The sequence below is a fragment of the Gallus gallus genome, chromosome 17 (assembly GCF_016699485.2).
Source record: "Gallus gallus isolate bGalGal1 chromosome 17, bGalGal1.mat.broiler.GRCg7b, whole genome shotgun sequence".
Lineage (NCBI taxonomy): Eukaryota > Metazoa > Chordata > Aves > Galliformes > Phasianidae > Gallus > Gallus gallus.
In genome coordinates this window covers 7106840-7124014 of record NC_052548.1, presented here as the reverse complement: position 1 = coordinate 7124014, position 17175 = coordinate 7106840, and the positions used below count along the sequence as shown (strand labels likewise).

Genomic DNA, 17175 nt, shown 5'->3' with positions numbered 1-17175 from the left:
AGGGCGCCAGGCCCGCGCGGCGCCTACTTCCGCCAGCGGACCGGAAGCGCGGGGCTGCGCTGTGAGGCGGGGCGTATGGGGTGGGGTCGGGTCGCGCCGCCATCTGGGGTGAGCTCAGGTGAGGCGGGCTCTCTCGGCTCCGCGATGCTGCTTTTCACTCCGCCCGCCAAGGCTCCGCGCTCCGACCTCCACTCTCCCTTTTCTTTCTTTTAGCTGCGTTGTTTCTGTGGAGGTAGCGCCCAGCCCGCTCGGCTCCTGAGGCGCTGTGAGCTTGGGGCGGGCGGTGGTTGAGACGGGAAGAGGCAGAAAGCTGCCTTCGATTCTTGCTGTAGGCCGGGGGTCCCTCTGGGGCGGGTGTGGGTTTCGGCGGGAGCCGTTACGGTGTGTGCGGAGCGCAGCGCCGCGGGTCGGGGCTTCTTTCTGCTGAGGGCGTTCGTGTGTGCGGGTCTCTTATTTGTAGCGAATTTGTTCCTTGAGGTACGTGGGTAAACCCTCGCATCTCTGTTAGAACGGAGTGAGTGGATATCTCACTGCCTGCGTTTGGATAGTGAAAAGAACTTTTAAGTGATACTTAGCAACTCGGGAAGAGGTTGATTAATGTAGAGACAGAATCTATTAATCCAGAAACCAAACCAGTTCTTGGCTTGCAGCGTACTGACCCAATTTCTGATGCCTGCTCTTTTCTTCAGGATCTCTGAAATACAGTCGAGGCCCGGGTACCGGCAGCTGGGATGTGCTGTGCTCCGCTGGAGGGCAGCTGTGGCTGCAGGCCTTAACCCCCGACCCTGAGCACAGGGCAGCCCCGGGCCTTCCCACCATGTGACCCAGAACTCCTGCAGCAAATCGCTTCCTTTTCCAAAGGTGAATACCACCGCTGGTGCTTTGTTTTCCTTTCGGTGCATTACATACGAGGAAATGTGTGGTTCTACTGTATCTAGGTTTCACTTTTGCATTCATTGTTATGCTAAATAAGAGCGGTTGCCAGTTCTTATTTTGTGCAACCATTCCAGGTACTCATGCTTCTCTAGAACTAGTGGAGTCTAAGATGGCTGTGTAGTTTCTGTATGAATGGAATGTTTTTTCTGCATTAGAACTAACAAGATAAGTATTTTATTTCATGGTCTCTGCTGTTGTCTGGCATCCTTTATCAGTACTAATAGTTCTTTTCAGGTCCTTTTTATTTCACTGGGGGTCTCTGATAGTCTTTGTTACTTGTCCTTTAGATGAACTTTCTGCATTGGTGCATGCTTAGTAGATACATGAAGTAATTTACAGTCATAGAGATAAGGCAGATGGAGTAATTTATAGGTATGCAGACTGCAGCTCGTGGCTGTCCAGCCATCTGGAATTCTTCTGAGCCTTGAGCTAAAGACAAATTAGACAGCCCACTCCTAAACAGTGTGATAATGCCTTTACAAATCAGAAACCCTTGACAAGGATATCAGTAGTCTTGTTATGTTGGAAGGCTGCTGATTTTTGGTGCTGGACAGGCAAGACCTGAGTGATAGAAAATGTAAGGAGGACAAGTTAAATGATTAGCATTATATGTGTGTAACGTGAGAGGTAGTTTGTGTTTTTGTAGTGGAAGTTTCCAATATTTTCTGTATGTAGTGTGGGCTCTTACTGAACTTATATAACTGTTTTGCAAGAGGGTTATAAGTTCTTTTTCACAAAGAAAGCTGCTGAATGGAGTAAAGTTGAGATTGGGGCATTCTGGCTCAGGTAGAATTGAGACAGGCACAAGATAAGGTAAATACGCAGGGTGGAGAGAGCCTAGCACAGGACAGAACAAATGTGCTAACTTTTGGCAACGTTGCCCTCCTGTTGCCATAGAATAGTACAAAACATTCCTAAAAAACAACAGGTTGGTAACAGACCTTATACGGGGATATATCATAGCAGCAGCATAGTCGAGAGGCTTGTGAGCCTGAGACGCTCAACCAGTGAGTGCCAAGAGGGCATTACCTGCGTCGGGTTTAGGGCATGTAGTAGAATGAATTTCGCTGATCGGTACGCAATTTCTCGCTTGCCAGGAGGGGGCGTGCGTCCATTATTGGAATAGTGAAAAAGCGTTGCTGCTCTCACTAAGGTCTTTGCATAACTAGAAATCTTCAATTCTGAGCGTTTCTCACTGTAGCTAGCAGCAGTTTATATTTAGCCAGTATCCATATGTTTAGTTAAGTGCCAGGAAGATTTGTGAACCTGAAGTACTCATGCAGTGAGGAACCAGGGGAGAAAAAGATAAGCATAGGGTAATAGGGCATAAAAGTAGTAACACTTTCTGCAGGCATGCTCCTGCTTGCAGGATGCCTGCCATTTCAATTGTGAATAGAATCTGCTTTTATCAGAGATATCCAAATAATCTGTCAGGACAGTATTTCCAACAGTTTGAAGACTATTTCATGTGATCTTTTTGTAGTGCTGTGTCTGTGTTTTTAATGTTTGTCATGCAGTGGGCTGTTTTCTGTAATTTTTGTGTAATGTTTTTCACATGCTCTGTTTCTTTGTTTAATTGCATGTGCTGATGTTAGCTAAAACAAACCAGGAGCGGACTGTTATGGCTGGAAGGAAATACTGGACTGCTCTCAGTCGTAAGACTTCTGTTGATTTCCTTTTCTTTCTTTGTAAAGAATGAACGTATGTCGATGGTGTACACCGAGTGGTCTTGATGCCACTGAATACCTGAAGAGCTATGCTTCTAAACAGTTGTCCCCAGAAGATCTTGAAGGTTCCAACGATGATCTCTGTTACTGCTTGGAGTGCGTGGTGGAATACCACAAAGCAAGGGAGAAATTGCCAAGCTTGCATCAGGTAATGGAGCATTTTGACTCTCAACCTTTACTTAGCAAGGAGAGCTTAAAACCGAAGGAAAACTTCAGAAGGGGCTTCAGTGGCTTGACAGGGGAGCGTTTTGCAGGAGTTGTGTTATAATGACTTTGGGGAGCATGGTATGCTGACTTCTAACTGTGCTTTTTTTTTTTTTTACACTTGGTTGCATAGAGCAAAGCATAAAAGAAGACCTGTTTGTTTTGCATATATTCAAAGTAGTGATAACTAAAGTCACTGATTTAGAAATTACAGCTTGAAACAAATCAAGAGATTGTATGCCAAGCAAATTAACTGCTCTGCTTTTAAAGTATTGGCTTCTGTTCAGTTTTGAGTTCTGCCTCTTTTTATTTTGCTTTTACTCTTCATTCACGGTTTCCTACGATGCTTGAGTTTCAGAGCTCTGATTTTGCATATGTGTGCAAGATAGGAATTAACAGAAAAGAAAGTAAAAGGCTTAGAGCTACTGGGGAATCAGATAGTCATAATCATAGGAACTCGGGTGGACTTTGTAGGAGATTAGTTAAAATTCCAAAAAAGGAACAGGGTTGGGTAAAACTCGCCTGTGCAGAAGTCACAATATAAGCTGCTTACAAGGCTGTGTAGTCCTGAGACTGTTGGCTTCCTCCTCTGTATAGCCGCAGGCTAAGGCTAGGCCAAAATCTAACCATCAGATAGAATAGAAGAAAAGAAGAGGTAGTCAATGGATAACTTTTGAAGAATCTGCTGACAACAGAATGTGTTGAAAAGACGGTGTACCATGAAATGAAGTGATGAAGATAAACCAATAAGTTCATGACTTTTGTCTCATGCAAAAAGAGACTGCAAGGGAATGGACCCTGGGAAAGATCTTGGTGGGGACAGAGATTGAGGTCACCTGTTATGGTGTGTGTGTATATAATTTTAACCTTTAACCATTGTCTAGATGTGTGTAGACAATTCAAGTCTGGGGCTCTACCTCTGTGGTGGTAGCCTGGTATGTATGCTGATGATTATTTGAATAAATCAAGAGCCTAAGGTACCTGTCTGACTCTCTGGCAGTCCTTAACAATGTGAAACTGACTTAAAAACAATGAAAGGTGTTTCAAAGTTGTTACTTTAAGATGCTTGTTAGCTTCCCGTTGTATATTTTGAAAAGCTTATTTCCATGCGTGGTGTCTGTATTTATGCAAAATGAGTATTTGTAGCTGATAGCTCTTTATATAAAGAGATTTCTCAGAAGTCCACAAAAATGCATGCCTCTAGAGGACAGTCCCACTTGTATAAATGCTGGAATTAAGTGGGGTGACTGAACCACTGAATGTGCCTTTCTGCATGGTTTGATTGTGGGATACGACCTCGATTTCTAATTGGAGCAGTTAATTCAGACAACTAATATTATAAGGAAAGAATCCTGGATAAATATTCAGCAGTTCAGTCATTCTGACTTTGTTAACAATTCTTACATTGTTAACATTCTCACTCTTCCACTGTTATGTCACAAAATACATGAGAAAATAAGATTTTTAAAATCGGTGTTTCTATTTTTTTGAATATGACTTTGTTCTGGTGTCATGAACTTCTTTATGCTGTGCTTTACCTGTGGCCTGAAATAATTGTTTGAACAGTTTGAGTTTCATTGAATGCCATTCTTCAGTTTTTTTCTTTAGTCATTTTTTAATCTTGCCTCTGGAGTGAGGATGTTATGATTTGCACAAGCTGAATTCCACTTCAAAATTTTGTTACATACTGTGCCAAGAAAGAAACTGCAAAATGAAATTCCAAGTTTTGAAAATCTGGTCAGAGTTTCTGCTTGTAGTAGTATTCTGAATGATTTGCTTTGCAAAAGTAATATAATCTTTTTAATTTGATTTTTTTTCTATCTCCCACACTGAATAGGTTTTATTGGAATTGGAAACCTCCCGTCTCGTAGCCCACATTGAAAAATCCATAAGAGAAGAAGCTGGAGAAGATGATGAGTTGTTTATAGTGGATGAGAATGGAGAGACACAGCTGCCTGTTTATGTTGGACCAGATTTTGAGAATAACCTGAGAGTGCCACTTCTAGAAGTGCTGAAATACCCATATCTGCTGCTGCATGAGAAAGTCAGTATGTATCTTCTATCATATAGTTGGAAAGGCATGGTGGTGTTTGTACTGAAGGAAACAAAAATAGCAAATAGAGAGTAAACCAGAGTGCCATTTCTTTTGTTTTGTGAGCTTATAAGTTTGTATTTATTATAAATATTTCTCCTTTTAGGTGAGCTTTGTGTAGAAGTGCTGTGTAGAATGGAAGAAAATCACACCTCCTTTCAGGTTTTTGAGAAATATCCAGGAATTTATCTATTTTTGGTACACCCAAATGAAGTGGTAAGTTACTTTCTCTGTTCCACTCAAGCTTGATTTTTAAATAATGTTAGAACAGATTCTAACAGTTTCTAAGTGGTTTTTGTGTTTATTTTCTTGTGTGTGTGTTTTGTTGTAATCCTTAGATTCGTCGTTGGGCCATCCTGACAGCAAGGAATTTAGGGAAGGTTGACAGGGATGATTACTATGACTTACAGGAAGTGTTGACTTGCTTGTTTAAAGTTATTGAACTGGGGCTTTTTGAGAGTCCAGATATTTACAGATCTTCAGTGATTGAAAAGGGGAAACTCATTCTTCTGCCATCCCATTTATATGATAATAGCAACTACAAGAACTATTGGCTAGGTGAGTATTTCTGATTAGAAATGAGCCTTGTACTAGTAACCTGTCTTGTCTGGTAAGCAATTGTTTCAAGCCTGAGCTATTCCAAGTAGACTGGTTTCTCTTGGAGCTTGTCAAATGGAGAAATTGAACACTGCACAACTGCAGTGGTTTAGGTAGTTAAGGTATGTTGCTGCCGATCTCTTAGGTTGAGTGTTATAGCGGTAGTGGCATTTGGAAAATCCTTGATTTGATGAAACTTAGAACAAGTTTTCAGAAATGTACAGAAAGGTTGTCTTCTTGCAGGTATTTGTATGCTGCTAACAGTGCTGGAAGAGCAAGCTATGGACTCCTTGTTACTGGGCCCAGACAAACAAAATGACTTCATGCAGTCTATACTTCACACCATGGAGAAAGAAGCAGATGGTAACTAATTTTTAGCACTGAGATTAAGGCAGTTTCTAGCTTATTATTCATTTCTGGTTTTTTTTGTTATTTTCTATATTACTTTTGTTATTTTCTATATTATTATTATATAGTACTTTGTTTATTTTTTTCTAGCGGTGTAATGCTGGGGTGATAAACTTCAACTTTGAGGCTTATTTCTCTCCTGGGAGATGGTTGATATTTTGCAATATTTGGACTGTACTGACAAATATTGAAAAGTGACATTCATGACAAACTCCTCATAAGGGAAAAGATTGTGGTGCTTTAAGAGAACAAAATTGATCGTTTCTCCCACATCATTTTCGTGTAATATGCAGGTCGTATGGAAATGAACATTTCAATAGGGCATAGAGTTAGAATTTTTAGCACTAAAATAATGAAACACCTTTTGGCTTTTTTGGACTTGATTAAAAAACTGATTCTTGCATCTGTTTTATTTAGACTTTAGATTTTAGGCTTGTAGCCCTTGGACCATCCTTGTAGCCTGTGTGCCATGGCATAGCTCTAGAAAAGCACATGAGCTGGAGACTAGAGCTGCCCTTTAAAGAAATAATTTCCTTTATGAAGATATTTATGAGCATAGTACATACGTTGAGGATATGGTATCACCATATATGAAGAAGGAAGAACACACAGGAAAGAAAATGAGTTGCTTCCATCTTAAATTTGAAGAATAAATTGTTGTAGAGGTGTAAGTTCTTCACTAAGAACTACTTTGGTTTTTGGATTATCAGAGCAGGGAAATGGTAATGATAGTTATCCAGGTACCTGTTGATCAAATACAGCATAAGCAGTATCTTTCTGTACAAATTAAGCTGACTTTTTTTCCTTCTTGGAAGGAAAAAAAAAGTTTTCTTTCTTTTTTTGTCTTGGGTTTAAAAAGCATAGTTGCAACTTACTCAACTAGTCATATTTATATTAATTTTATTTAAAAAACAAACAAAAAATGCAGAATAAAAGCCTTGGTAAGAATTTATTCCACCTTAGTCCAGGAACACACAGGACTCTTGTATTTCAATTCTCTCAAACATTACTGTTATGTTTCAGATGATTCCACTGACCCCTTCTGGCCAGCACTGCATTGTTTCATGGTTATTTTGGATCAGCTTGGATCTAAAGTATGGGGTCAGCTTATTGATCCTGTCCAGGCCTTTCAAACCATTATCAACAGTGTGAGCTACAACAGTGAAATAAAGAATATACGCAATAACTTTGTAAGGTAAGTTGTTTTTTTTTAGTAATAGCTCATTTTTATTACTAGAATGGGACAGCATTTATGATCATAGAATGGCTTAGGTTGGAGGGGACATTAAAGATCATCTAGTTTCAACCCCCTGTCATTGGTAGGGTTGCCAGCAACTAGATCAGGCTGCCTAGGATCCCATCCCGCCTGGCTTTAAATGCCTCCAGAGATCTTAATATCAAATAGCATAATAGCTTGGTATTTGTTTCCTTGTCAATGCTGCCTTAATTTATGTTGGGGAAGTGGTAAGGAGAAAAATTAGGTGTTGGCAACTTCAAGCAATGCAAAGTTGAAATAGGCTCTCTAAAATCTCAGGAAAGTACGTGCTTGCTTCTCTTTGATTACTTGATATCTCAGCTATACTCAGAATTTTTTTTTTCCTGAATCAGGAAGGCTGCTAACTGCTTAGTCCTTACTTAGTGTTATAACCAACTCACACTTGAGATTGAAGAAAAATGCCACATCTGAGACTCTTGATAGAATTATGGGAATTCCAGAATTTTCAATGGGATGATGCTGTTTTAGATTTAATTGTAGTTTTGTATCATGACTGATTTGAGTTTACTTTCAGCTGGTGTTAAGTCTTGAATATTTCTCTAGACTTTTTAAAAGGTGCTGTATGGTCATAAAAGTTTTATACGTTTTCTGAATGTATTCCTTTCAGAGAAGGTAGTAAAGCCTTATGTTGTAACATCACTATTTGCTTCTTGTTCTTGCTGGAGTGAATGTCTGAGTACCACATGCAAGCGTAGCCACAATTTGGCTGCATTTATGGATCAAAAATTCAAAGAAAATTGACTTTATGTATTTCCTGAGGCTGTCCCTCCTGTTTCCCTGCCTCTCCACTCTTTTACAAACAGGATAGAATAAGGTTTCACAAATTTTAATGTCAGTGATACAACATAGTTAGGAAAAGTTCTAATAGTGACATGGTCAGTATTTGAAAAGTGAAGTCTGTGTCTTGGCTGATTGGCTTTCTAATTGCTAGTTGTGTGGAATCTATAATGGTTAATATTTCTTTTTAGGACAAAATCTGAACTGAAGACAGACTATGATGATGAAATGGTTACTTGCAGTCAGATTGTATATACTTGTAACACAGAAAAGCCTCAAAAGGTATTAACAACTGTATTTCTTTTTACATTCTGATCACTGAACGACAGTGTCAATTTAAATCATCTATGAAATAGAGGGGAATATGTTCTGTTTCTGTTAGTGATGTTCATAACGCTGCTGCAGCTGGTCTGGCTACTTCTTTTTCTGGTACTTTCAGGCTGCAAAAGGAAAGAAGAACATGTCTGTGAACTAGGCAGAAATTCTATTAAAACTAAAATTGGTATTGAGATTGAGGCAAACATTATTACCTGAAGGAAAACTCTGAATTCAATTTAAATATGGAGAAACAAAGGGTTTTAAGTATAGGATAGCTGATTATTTGAGATTAAATTATGTCATTGTGATAACAACTCTGGAAGATTTTAAAATGCTTTTTTTTTCTTTTAAAGGAAATACAGTTCTACGTTTGCTTCATAAGTTATTCTAAGAAATATTTTTTTCTTGTGTATATTTGATTTTTTTTGTCTTTTCATTTAGATTTTGACTTATGTTAACTAATGACAGATCCCTTATGTGTGAGAAAATAACAGAAAGGCTAGGAAAACAAAGGCAGATCGAACTGTGAGGATGTGAGTAACGATCATAATACATGATGAATTTATTTTTCAGGATACTGGGTGGAAAACAGCTATTTGTCCGGACTACTGCCCCAACATGTATGAAGATATGCAAACACTGGCTAATGTGCTTCAGTCTGATATTGGCGGAGATATGCGTGTCCATCACAGCACGTTTCTGTGGTTCATTCCTTTTGTTCAGTCACTAATGGATCTCAAGGACTTGGGTGTGGCATATATAGTAGAGGTCATTCACTACCTCTGTTCAGAAATCAAGGATATTCTTAATGAGAGAATCCAGCGCTGTGACAAAGTCTCAGAATTTTTTCTGTTGATCTTGGTGTCAATTATTGAACTACACAGAAACAAAAAGTGCCTGCACTTGCTGTGGATTAGCTCACAAGAGTGGGTGGAAGCAGTGGTGAGATGTGCTAAGCTTCCAGCAATTGCATTTACACGGTGTACTGAGAAAGTAGCTGGCAGCAATGCAAGAGGTTCATCGACAATATCTTTACAGGCTTTTAACTCTGTGCAGCATGCTTGTGTGCAGTTGATACGCAGCCTTCTTAAAGAAGGCTATCAGATCGGTCAGCATGCACTATGCAAGCAATATTTGGACAAACTCAATCTCCTTCTGCGAGGAAATCTATCTTTAGGTTGGCAGCTGAACATCCAAGAAACTCAGGAATTACAAACATGTTTAAAGCAGGTTATAAGAAATTTAAAGAGCAGAGCACTGAATGCGTCTGTATCTGTAGAAAACAATGCAAACTCTACAGCTTTACCCACTGTTTCTTTGAAGCAAGAGAAGAGCGCACCTGGTAGTGGTTATAAGACGAGTGTACATGGCAGAGAGAACCTTTGTTCACCAGTTGCCTTCATATCAAAGGAAGGTGAGGATGGATGTTGTCAAGAGATCTCTTTCACTGGCAGAAATAGTGCGTGGGAAGAGGATTGTAAAGATTCATCTAAAAATTCAAAATCTTTGACCTCTACAGACTGCCTGTTGGTAAATATTAAAAAGGAACCTAAGGACTTGATAACTCAGGAGTGCGAAAGCCTCCAGAAGTCATTTGCAAAAGAAATGTATGGGAAAGTTCTGGAAAATAGGAACAATGATCTTATGTCAGGGAACTGTGCTATGGGTAATCAGGGCTTTAGTACAAGTATTCAGAGTTCGAATTTTAGAAGAAGTGGAGTGTTGGAAAACAAACAGGAAACAGAAGCCGTATCACCAGCGTATCTATCTGCTCAAACTTGTGTTGATTCTCCAGAGCATGTTTGCAGCTCAGATGTAAAGGGAAGAAATGCGTCTGCCGGTTCCTCTTCAGAGTTTAAAGACGGGCATAGACTTGGGCATCTTCATTTTCAGACACACAGTGCTGAAGGGCACTCTAGACCGTTACCTCAAATAGCGGATTTGAAAAACTGCAGTTCTGCAACAAGTGCTTCCGAAGCAGAGCAACTTGTGTTTTGTACTGGCAGCTCATGTATGAGGAAAGACTGTGGTAAGCATCAGGGAGTAAATACTGTGGGTGAAAATGAAGACAGAGAATCAGCAGGTATTTCAAGGAGTTCTGAAAGTACGTGGGAGAAAAGTGCTTTTCAATATGGGCTGGTCTCCAAAAACCAGGAACAAAAGGAGATGCCACTAGACTGCTTCAGCTTTGCTAAAAGTCAACCTGGCTTGCAAGGAAACAAAGATAACAGTATTTTGCTTGCAGATACTAGTGACACCTTACTGCAAAACGTATCCACCAAAGATGACTCAAGTTTGTTGTTGAAGTCTGTCTGTCTTAAAGACCAAGAACAGCCTAATTTAGGTGACCTAGATAAATGCGACCGTAAAGGTCAAATTTCAAAGACATCCTGTACAGTTAAAAAGTCAGTGAGCGATCACATTCCATCTGGTTCTGAAAATAAGGGAGTTATGTCCAACACTGCTCTTCCAGTTGGTCCGCTGGCAGTCAAATGTGAACCAAGTGAAAGGTTGATAGTATGCTCAAAATACTTCATGAGAGAAAACAATGCAGAGGGAAAGGAAGAAGAGGATTTTGTGAGGATGGTTTCTGGACATAATACTTCAACAAACTCCCAGATTGATAAAGAGCTCAGTAAATTGTCGTTAGCTGCTTATGCCAAAAGTGTCAATTTTCCCTCGGAGTCAAGCCAGGAAAGCTCAATGCATCATAATATATGTGATGTTAAAAGGAAAGTGAAAAGTGCTGTAAGATCCTCCAACAGTGCCCAGAGCAACCAGTCTCTCTGTGATACAGATAGCCATGGCAATAAAATCATTATAATTTTAGATTCTTCCGATGAAGAAAACGGTGTTACTGTCAATGAGGAAACAAAAGAACTTAATGAAAATATGTGTCCTGAAAAGCAACCTGTATCAGAAATGCAGCATGATGTTACAGGTAGCACATTAGAGTCAAAGATGCCAAACTCTCCCTTGCCACTTGAAGACTGTGACTCTCAGTACTTTGAGTTTGAAACAGAAATTGATGTCTTTTCAGTTTGGCAGGATACTCAAGAATATAAACAAGACTGTGTTTCAGCATCGATTGACAGTCATTCAGATGGCTTATCACAGGATCACACAAATGAATGGGGTTATGATACAGATTATATAAGTGATGGTGCCATGGAAGAAGAAACAAAGTGGACAAGAGAGGAGATAAATACTTCTCATCAGAAAGAAACTGATAATACAGAAGTAACTAATTCAACTTTGCAAGAATTTTCTACTAAAGAAAATGCAAAAGATGAAGTGGAGATTTCTACTGATGGAAGTACTGTTGATAAAGACTTCATTCTGAATGCAGAATTGACAGAACCCAGAGCTTCTACATCCAGTGTCTCATTAGCTTCGAAGCTGGCATTTAAGAAAAGTACTCTGAGCCCACGTAAAAATACAACTAAATCTAAGGTAGCAAGAAGTATTCAGAGAAGTCCTAAAGCAACAGCTCTGAGTGCAACACAAACTAAAAAACTATTTCAAAGTACGTTAAAAAGAATTCAGCCTGGCAGGACAACGCCTGCTGTTGTTCCTCCAAAGAAAGCTCGGCAGTGTCCTGCACCAACATCAACAGTGGAAAAACTTGGTCTGAAAAAGGCACCCCGCAAAGCATTTGAATTGTCCCAGCGCTCTTTAGATAGTCTAGCTCAGTTGCGTAGTTATGGTAAAGTTGCAGGGAAAGTTGGAGTTGCACAGAGAGGGAAGGTTAAACGAACTGCTCATCCGAGTTTATCTACACAAATTAACAAGAAAATGCTGGCTTGCCAAGACCTTCAGTTTTTAAAGCAAACAAGGCTCAGCAAAAGTGTTCGAGTGAAAAATACTCCGAGGTGTTCGGAGGATAGAAGCAAGAAAGTTAACACAATGGATACCAAGTCTGTCAAACAAAAGGCTAAATGTTCTGATCAACCATCTGTTGAAAAGCAAAGAGAAAAACAAACGGGAGAGACCTTTTATCCATCTGTCAATGAGAGAGGACATGTCACTAGCATCTCTGCAGAGAACGAGGCTGCGCAAACTACTTTTGTCTCTGATTGTTCAGGCTCAAACAAAGCTAAAGACTGTGATGTAATGGTTCCTCCTGTACCAATGGATTCAAGTCTGTGTTCTGATGCCACTGTTGGAGATGATAAAGGTAAACCAGAAGGAGGTTGCACCGTCCAGCCTGAATCTGGGGTGACACCTTCAAAAGAAAATGAGTGCAAACCAGATGAAAACAGTGATGATGATGATAATTTATTTTTAACTCAGTTAGATCCTGTGGACATGGAATTGTGTTCCCAGGATGAAGATGCTGAAGGCAATACTATAGCTACTACAAGAACAGAGGAAATGGAAATAGATCGTGCTGAGAGCCTTCAGCAGAATGATACCTTGACTGTTGTGAAGTGTAAGTACAAAGACTGTACGGAAAAAGTGAAAAAAATAGGAGACTGCTGTAGCAGGCATTTGGCCACAAATTCAGAATCAGATCACTTGTTTGCCAAGCCTTCTTCCCTGCCACCAAGAAAACCTTCCACTACCAAAATCTTCAGCTCAGTAAGTTCTTCGCGAAATGCAGCCTTCAGCAAAGATCTCGAAAATGTTGAAAAACAACCACCAGCTTTAAAAAGCAGAGCTAGCATTGCAAAACCTGCTGTGTTGAGACCCCGGAGCGAAAAGGCTATACCAACAAGAAAGCAAACATGCAGGACTCCAAGTTCCAGTAATATTCCTCAACCTTATATTTCTAATAACGTTCTCCAGTCACGAAATAATACACAGATCAACAATGCTTCAAATATTTCCAGATGGCCTGTCCAAGCAGAACGTTGTTCTTCCTTTCTTGGAGCTCAGCAGCACGATCATAATATTTTTGTAAAGGAGGTTCTGAAGTGGACTTACGAAATGTTTGCAAACTCCATTCAGTTTGGACCTCCAAGTACTCTCGTGCAATCTGTAGTGGCCTCTGTTCCCATCAGATTTCAGGGATACAATGACTATTTTAATACGTTTTTCCCTTTGATGATGCTAAATGCCTTTGAAACAGTAAGTTTTTCTCAGTTTGTTTTAATCAACCGTAGTTAGTAAACTTTGGAAAGAGATGTAAAACTGTTTTATGTTTTCTATTTACATTACAAAAATATTCTTGTTTGGTTCATATGTTCTTCTGAACACAGGAATGACTTGGGACAAATAATAAGGCTTTTTTTGTGCATGTTCCCAATAACATGCAATGGGGGGTATTAAAAAAAAAAAAGTTGTTCCTCATAACATTTAAATCTTAAAACAGCAATTTTTTTTTTGAAACTGAGGTTTTTCAATGACAGCCTCTGTGTTTTAACAAAAGAAAAGTTTCAATTAATGTTAAGAAGTTAAAATGAGTGTAGGTTAATCTAGGAAGTACTTATCTCCCAAAAAATTCTATACAATAGTTTTAATAGGAAACACTGTTCCTTTAGTTAAAAACTGTATGTTTTTAAGGTTAGTCATTGCATCTCTTCTGCAGTAGAAATAAGACTAAAAACAAATTAAGTCAGAACCAGGGTAATGCTGGCGTGCATGAGGATGTGAGGCAGAAAAACCCACCTTTGGTTTAAAGGGCTGTGTAAGAGAGGTATATTTAAAATGGCAGGAAAAGTAAAAGTATTTTTGCTTGCTGCATATGTCTTGTTTGACAGCACTTGGGAGTCATGATGAGCTGTTCCTCTGAATCCCTAAATCCTTCTAAGTGTTTTTATGTAGCTTTTACTTTCTAATACGTAGCTGGCACAAGAGTGGGTAGAAAACCAGAAGATGAAAGACAAGACTTACTACTTACACTTACAGAACTTCTGTGCTGATTTGAATACGGCAGAGTTTATAGGTAAGTGTGATGTTTGGTGTGGTTTTTTGGAGGTTTTTTTTGCTTTTAAATGTGACTTAGTCTTTATATTCTAGTAGACAGTGCCTGATAACAAGCGAGTACTTACAGATAGAAATAAGCACATAACATATGTGTTGAGTGTCATCTGTCCATTTAAAATAATTGTAGGAAGGTAGGGTGATGATTTATTTATTTTTCCCTCTACTATTTATCTTTGCTTTCAAAATACAGATATAGGATGTACTGACTGAATAGAAGATGTATTGTCGTCTTTATTTCTTAGAATGTGATACATTTTGTTTACTGATATGGTTCTTCAGCTCTGAAAGTGCTGTCTTGAGTCATGGAATTGGAGTAGCAGTGTACTAGGAATCCAGATGTTGTTGGATTTTTCCTCTGTTTTTTCTATCTGCTCTTGCCATGTAGCTGCTAAGGGATCTCATCTCTATTCCTCTCACCTTTTCTACCGTGGTTGCTTTACCAAATGTATAAAGTTTTTATTTGCTTTACATACTGAAAGGATCTTTAATTTGCACTTCGCACTTTGCAAGGAACTTGTGCCTCATCTTGTTTGGTTTAGTACAGAAGTTATTTGCATAGCGTTGGGATAGTTTCACTCATTTCGAATGTTGCTTCAGCTTATTCTAGCAAATAAAATAATCCTTGACTTGTTCTGCTTTTACATGGCTCAGGCTTAAGAGTGCAGGATGGAATTAATTTCGTAGTCTTTAGCTATGTGAGAGTTAGACTGTGTTTTTGCAGTGGAAACTTCCAAGACCAAGATATAGGCCCTGACTGAATTTATAACTTTCCTACAAAATGGCTGCATAGGTTAAAATGGCTGCAGTAACAACAAAAAAAAAAACTTTGCTGCTTCAGGTCTTGTCTCTGATTGAAAATTACTGATTCTGAGAATTTCCAACAGTTATCAAGTAGGTGTTAGTGAAATATGCAACGTGTTAATTGTAGCATTTTGTTAATCAGGAAGTAGTTGTGCCTGTTTTCCTTCTACAGTTCTAACTTTAAAACGTATTTTTGTGTAGGTTATTTTGAGGAAACTGATTTGACAAAGCAGCTCCATCCAAAGGAGGATGACTTAATCTTTCTGGTTGGCCAGAAGAAGAAAAATGTCTTTGGGGAAGACAGGGAGGTTGAGGACCACCTGGTGAATCACGTTGGTCTTGTGAGGCGATTTTCTCGTGCATCTGGCTGCTTAACTAGTAAGCAATTGGGACAGAAATAAAAATGGTACCATGAAATGCTTCTTTAGAGCTGGTTGATGAGGGTTGTGATGTAGCAGTTACCTCAGGGGAATTGTTGTTTCAGTGCAGCGTGTCAACATGCTTATGTGCTTCTGTGTGCTAGAAGCTTTGTGAAAAGCCAGCAACTGAATATACAGGCTGGTTAGCTTTTTGTGCATTTTCTCCCGACTTCAATACAGGTATTCTTACTTTGTGTAAGAGCAGAAACTAACATCTAAGTGCTGTGCATCTTTAGGAGTGCACTGTTCCTGGATATGAGGTGTTACGAATTTTTGTGACATCGCTGCATAAAATCTTCACGGTATTCTGTAACTTAAGCTGTGAAGTATGAGGTTTACCAAGCATCAAGATGAATGCTGCTCAAAGAAAACAGGTTATTTTGGCAAGAATTATTTGTATAATAGGCAACTGCTAATTCTGAGAGATTTTTTTACATAACTTGTTTGAGTATCTTTCAGTAAACATTTTGAATATTCTTTCAATTAACAATTTTTATTGTCATTTCTCCGCCCTCCTCTTTTAATAGGACAAAAGGATCAGCATACTGTCTGTCATCTTTCTGTACAAACTCGAGGAAATTTGTCATTCTTCGTAAATAATGAAGTGAAGTGTATGGTGGTTGGCTCCTTAGTGCCCACACAACGGTCATTCAAAGGTCTGCTACTACTGAGCAGGAGTCCCCTGGCTAAACCCATCATAAATCCAAGTTACAGTGATTTCTGTCCAAGGGATTTGCCTGTATCTTCAGAAAGTGCTGTAAGTCCTATGCCTAGGGAAAGTGATAGGAATGGCAGGTGGGCAGTTGGATCTTGTGAATTTTGCAAAACTGATTCTGCATGCTGATTTTGGAGGTGACCAAGGGTGAAAAGAAAGGTTTCAAAAGCACTGAGTCAGTCTGCTTTTCACAGTTGGTTGATGAGCTGAATAGAGATGATGCTGAATTTGTTCAGGTGCAATGGCACACCTTTGTTTCTTTGCTGGAGTGGTCTATTCAGGAAGGAAAGTGCAGTGTGGGAAAGGTAACACAATTTTATAGAGGAAGCATTGCTACGACTTCTCAATCTGGGTTGGGTATGTGTCTAAAGAGCAAATCTAGTATCAGAAGCTTCCATGCACCTGGATTTTGTGAGCCTTAGCTAAGGGGATGGGTAATGTTTTGGGATTATACAATACTTAATCAGCATTAAGTCAGTATTTTCCTGTCCCTTCAGACGTTTTGTATGAATGAATACAACGAAGATCAAAAGAGAGCCATTGAAACAGCTTATGCCATGGTAAAGCAACATCCAGGGCTTGCCAAAATCTGTCTCATCCATGGACCACCTGGAACTGGGAAGTCCAAAACTATAGTTGGACTTTTGTCTCGTGTTTTGAGAGAGGTGGGTGAATGTGATGCAGCCATCTTGTGTGGGTGTTTGGTTCCTCAGTGCAAGTCAGTAGTAGCTTAAGGTAAATGGAAGAGTGGCAGTGATAATGACTAGGGATGCAGTTCATTAAACCTGAATTAGTTAAACCAGAATAAAATAGGCTGTAACGGTGGCAATAATACTTTTTGGATGCTTTGGAAAACATTTGCTTTACAGAATGTAGAAAATTGAAAAAGAATAGAAATTTGCTAAACGTACAAATTGGTAGTGTAAACATTTTATTGAAATTAGTACATCAAAGTATTGAGATACTTTTAACAGTGC

The 17175-nt window shown here is 39.2% G+C and overlaps 1 protein-coding gene and 1 long non-coding RNA gene across 3 annotated transcripts in view; one reads left to right on the top strand and one right to left on the bottom strand.

The window, feature by feature from the left end:
* On the bottom strand, nucleotides 1–772 carry LOC121107109. Its single transcript, XR_005840550.2, has 2 exons — nucleotides 660–772; nucleotides 1–534 (listed from the first exon to the last, which is right to left on the bottom strand). It is a non-coding gene; the product is annotated as an uncharacterized LOC121107109 (long non-coding RNA).
* SETX (senataxin) overlaps nucleotides 51–17175 on the top strand; it is a 28771-nt gene continuing 11646 nt past the window's right edge. Inside the window, exons 1-14 of one of the 2 annotated variants that reach the window (XM_004945912.5) lie at nucleotides 51–118; nucleotides 690–861; nucleotides 2631–2811; nucleotides 4705–4915; nucleotides 5066–5175; nucleotides 5298–5517; nucleotides 5800–5919; nucleotides 6988–7159; nucleotides 8209–8299; nucleotides 8909–13405; nucleotides 14123–14222; nucleotides 15266–15442; nucleotides 16011–16240; nucleotides 16696–16863. In XM_004945912.5, the coding sequence (XP_004945969.2) occupies nucleotides 2632–2811; nucleotides 4705–4915; nucleotides 5066–5175; nucleotides 5298–5517; nucleotides 5800–5919; nucleotides 6988–7159; nucleotides 8209–8299; nucleotides 8909–13405; nucleotides 14123–14222; nucleotides 15266–15442; nucleotides 16011–16240; nucleotides 16696–16863 (6276 nt within the window). In that variant the 5' untranslated portion in view covers nucleotides 51–118; nucleotides 690–861; nucleotide 2631. Of the gene's footprint in view, nucleotides 266–689; nucleotides 862–2630; nucleotides 2812–4704; nucleotides 4916–5065; nucleotides 5176–5297; nucleotides 5518–5799; nucleotides 5920–6987; nucleotides 7160–8208; nucleotides 8300–8908; nucleotides 13406–14122; nucleotides 14223–15265; nucleotides 15443–16010; nucleotides 16241–16695; nucleotides 16864–17175 lie in introns of both variants that reach the window. The other variant, XM_046901871.1, reaches the window with a different exon arrangement.